The sequence below is a fragment of the Nicotiana sylvestris genome, chromosome 1 (assembly GCF_000393655.2).
Source record: "Nicotiana sylvestris chromosome 1, ASM39365v2, whole genome shotgun sequence".
Classification (NCBI taxonomy): Eukaryota; Viridiplantae; Streptophyta; class Magnoliopsida; order Solanales; family Solanaceae; genus Nicotiana; species Nicotiana sylvestris.
Window position 1 is genome coordinate 103393948 of NC_091057.1, and position 3916 is coordinate 103397863.

A 3916-nucleotide genomic window follows, 5' to 3' on the forward strand; every position below is an offset into this window, starting at 1 on the left:
AGGCCCAAGGAAATTAGCTAGACAAAGATTCAATCAGTGATACCCGCAACGAGGGGGACGAGGCCATGCCGGTCCACGACGAACAATATCCGCGACATGTTCGAGAGGCGATTCCTGATGATACCGAAGACGAGCATGTTGTTGAAACAGTAAGGATCTTGAGACAACAACAAGAGGCCATTACATGCTATCTCATACGACAGGATTAGGTCATGATGGAGTTGAAGCAGGCGTTGTTGGGTATTTCTAACAATGCGAATAGACGAGGTCCAGTTCAACCTGGTGCTCCCGCAAATCAAACAACATATTGGATTGACAACAACACTCCTAGGGGGAAGGTCGGCTTCGATGGGGCCGAGGAATGGTACCACATCTGGTCACAGAAACGAGAGTGATCACTTTAAAATCGAACTCATGTGGTTTATGAGGGAAATAAATGCCTGAATGGATCAAATTCCAGGCGCCCCACCAGTGTTGAAAGGACCGGACTCAAAGAAGTATACTCAGTTGTCATTCAAACCAAGCACTGCACTAGAATTGATCCCGAAGTGGTTCAAAATGCCAGACGTGTCAAAGTATGATGAGACTTCAAATCCTCAGGAGCATATCATCACCTATACAATAGCGGTGAAGGGGAACGATTTAGCTCCTCACGAGATTGAGTCGGTCTTACTGAAGAAATTAGGGAAGACCCTTACGAAGGGAGCCCTGACATGGTATTCGCTTTTTCCCGAGCATTCTATAGACTCCTTTGAGATGCTCATGGACTCCTTCATCAAGGTCGATGTCGGGGCCAGGAAGGTACAGGATTGAAAGGCCTCAGGATTGCACAGTGAGAGTCTAAATTTCTATCGGGAGTTTATGACCAGATTCCAGAAGGAAATGATGTTGCTACAGGCCATGTCGGACAATTAGGCAGCTAAAGCATTCACTAAAAGGTCTGAATTCGAGAAGTTTCGATGCTTCCCGAAAATTGAAAGAAAGTCTGCTCGAGTTTCAGGCAACAACATGGGCAGATGTCCACAATCAGTACAAATCAAAAGTAAGAATTGAGGATGATCAGCTCGGTTTTCCGACATCAACCAAGGGTCGGGACCGGGAGAAGAATAAAGAGAAGTCAAAAAATGATTTTAACACAGATCCACGGTATTCAAGAGGTAAGTTTTTTGCTCTATGAACGAGCCGAAGCACACACCAGAGGTTTTCGGTCGGCGAATAGGTTTTCCACCGATAGGAGAGATGGTCATAGCTGGAATAATAGGTCATTGCAGGACAAGGAAATATCGAGTTCTCGAAATTCTTCCTATCCCAGGCTTTCCGAATACAACTTCAACGTCAGCATCTAGAGTTAGTGTCGGCTATGAGGAACATTAAAGAAGCACAGTTCCCGAAGCCAATGAGATCTGATCCTAGCCAAAGGGATCCTAATTTGTGGTGCAAATACCATGGGACCAGCAGTCACCGGTCTGGAGACTGCCGACATATGAACGAAGAGGTGGCGACATTACTGAAAAACGGCCATCGCAGAGAATTCTTGAGCGATCAGGCCAAAAAAACAATTATGGCTGCAATCAGGATAATGTGGAACCTTCGAAAGCAGGAGAAGATCCTCCACGTTTGAAAATCAACATGATTTTCGGTGAGGGGGAAACGAGATTAATGGTGTGACATTTTCAGCGGCAAAAAAAGATGAAGGTACCAATGACCCACATTAAGAGAGTCTGGGAAGTCGTTAAGGATGACACTACTTTCATGGAGGAAGATGTAGATGGACTACTACTTCCGTACAATGATGCCTTGGTAATATCTTTAAATGTCTTATATTTTTAAAATTAAACGTGTTTTGGTGGACCCAAGAAGTTTGGCAATATTATCCAGTAGAGAGTGCTGGAACAAGCCAAACTGACTGGAAATATCATTCCGGCCACAAAACTCCTTGGCGGATTCAATTTGGCAAGTGTTACAACTCGAGGAGAGATCCTGTTGCCCTTGAATGTTGAGGGGGTAATGAAGGCGACTTTTTTTGAGGTAGTGAACGGGGATATAAGTTACAATATTATCTTTGGGAGACCATGGTTGCACGAGATGAAGGTACCGTCAACATATCATCAATTGCTAAAGTTCCCAACTCTCCAGGGAATTAAACAAATAAGAGGAGACCAGAAGGCGGCAAGGGAGATAAATGCAATCTTAGTTTCTAGTAGCAAAGAGAAGGAGCATGCAGCATAGCAATTACAGGAACCAGTGCCTGCTCCCAGGCCGATAGAATTCAACCTGGGGGAGTAGTCGTCCGAGTCCTATCAGGTACCAATATACTTCCAGGTACCGAAAAAAATGGACTCAACAAAATCCACAGCGGAAGAACTTGAACAAGAAAGAATACTATAAAGGAAGCTTCGTCAGCAGAAATAAGACCTTAAAATGACAAGGAACGTAAAACAATGGATCACTATGGAGCAGTTAGATAATCTTTGGCTCGGTAGAAAATGTTCCTACAAGGAAGTAAAATTTGCCATCGGACAAGGGTTACCCGGCCGTTCACGAGTGCAAGCCATTGGGGGTTGTTATATAGTCTTTGGCTCGACAAAGTTCCTAAGGGGAAGTGAATCTATTACCGAACTAAAGATTATCTAACCATCCACTAGTGGAATCTCCAAAGAATTAAGACTTCTATTGTTCAAATTTGCATTCTTCGCAATTGAACACTGGGTGGGGGAGGGTGGGATGATATAAGTATACGAAAAAGTGACTTCCACATCAACAGAAATACAAAACTCGGAAACAAAGTTGTATCATCAGGACCGGGGACTGCACGGCCAGCCCCATAGAAACAAGTTGTACAAGTTAGCCATAAGTGATGGCAATTTCTTTTAGCACAACGAATGCTTATGTACTTTTGAAAATAAAAGGAATAAAGTAAAGTCTTTTTATTTCTATCTTGTTTCTTGTCTGAACGATGAATTAATTTTATCATTTGAAAGTTAAACAAGTACTTCAAATGCTAGTGTCGTAATGAACAATTGACGTTCTCTTCAAGAGCACCATAAACATAAGAGGTCCCTCTCGTATGAAGACCTCACGTTAAAGGGTTGATTTCAGAAGAACTTATATCCAGAATCCAAATGCTCTCAAGTAAAAATACATCGGAAGCCTAGCACAATTGGACGCAAAGAGTAAAACTTGCGCAAATACTTAAAGGAAAAGTACGCAAAGAGAAAAACTTGCACAATACTTAAAGAAAAAGTACTTCTATTCATAGCAAACGTGTCAAGTAGCACAAATACAAAAGTATGGAAAATAAAGGAAAGCAAAAAATAAGCTACTGTATCTCCGAAATTCGGAGGAAGAGAAGCATCTGCATCCCCAAGAGAAGTGGGTGGATCTGCTGCCGGCTCAATATCTTGTCCTTCACCATTTTGGCCTTCAGCATCATCACCTTTCGGTTCTTCTTCAGTTCCCGAGAACTCGAAACCAGAACCAGAAGAGTCGGTAGCATCAGGCTGGATTGAAAAGCCTCTTTGAGCAGTTGATGACACCCGTTTTGGCCTCTTCCAAAGTTTTTCTCCTCATGCTATACATAACATATATTTTTTCGACAACGAGGGAAGCTGCTCGGCGCTAGGGTTCATCCTTAAGTCGGTCAACCTCAGTAGAAAGGTTATCCCGCGTAGATCTAGTGGCCCAGAGGCTGACATCAAGCAAGGTTGCAGACAAATGGAACTGAAAACTCTATTATGCTCGATGGTCTTCTTATACCTCTCTTCCAACCAGGCATACTTCGCCTCGACACCAGTAGCTTCTTTAGTTTTGGAGTTTAAGGCTGCCTCCAAATTATTCAATCTCTCTACGGAGGCTGCCTCATGATAGGATGCAGCAAGAACAACATTATAGACTTCAACCCATTTGGCTATAGCTT

The 3916-nt window shown here is 43.1% G+C and overlaps 2 protein-coding genes across 2 annotated transcripts; both read left to right on the forward strand.

Annotated features, from left to right (window-relative positions):
- The first annotated feature begins 444 nt into the window (after nucleotides 1-444).
- LOC138872658 (uncharacterized) lies at nucleotides 445-1621 on the forward strand. Its single transcript, XM_070151018.1, has 3 exons — nucleotides 445-801; nucleotides 1001-1157; nucleotides 1272-1621. The coding sequence occupies exons 1-3, from the start codon at nucleotides 445-447 to the stop codon at nucleotides 1619-1621; spliced, it is 864 nt and encodes a 287-aa protein (XP_070007119.1).
- A 68-nt stretch (nucleotides 1622-1689) lies between these two features.
- Nucleotides 1690-2229, forward strand: LOC104212165 (uncharacterized). The gene is made up of 2 exons (XM_009761371.2): nucleotides 1690-1800; nucleotides 1882-2229. Exons 1-2 carry the CDS (start codon nucleotides 1690-1692, stop codon nucleotides 2227-2229), a joined length of 459 nt encoding a protein of 152 aa, XP_009759673.2.
- Nucleotides 2230-3916: the final 1687 nt, after the last annotated feature.

Excerpts from the sequence above, each read along its gene's own strand:
- LOC138872658 (XM_070151018.1), top strand. The coding sequence starts at position 445 with ATGGATCAAATTCCAGGCGCCCCACCAGTGTTGAAAGGACCGGACTCA. Across the intron at positions 802-1,000 it reads TCGATGTCGGGGCCAGGAAG|GCAACAACATGGGCAGATGT; the intron begins GTACAGGATTGA and ends CTCGAGTTTCAG. Across the intron at positions 1,158-1,271 it reads AGATCCACGGTATTCAAGAG|GACAAGGAAATATCGAGTTC; the intron begins GTAAGTTTTTTG and ends AGGTCATTGCAG.
- LOC104212165 (XM_009761371.2), top strand. The coding sequence starts at position 1,690 with ATGAAGGTACCAATGACCCACATTAAGAGAGTCTGGGAAGTCGTTAAG. Across the intron at positions 1,801-1,881 it reads TTCCGTACAATGATGCCTTG|AGAGTGCTGGAACAAGCCAA; the intron begins GTAATATCTTTA and ends ATTATCCAGTAG.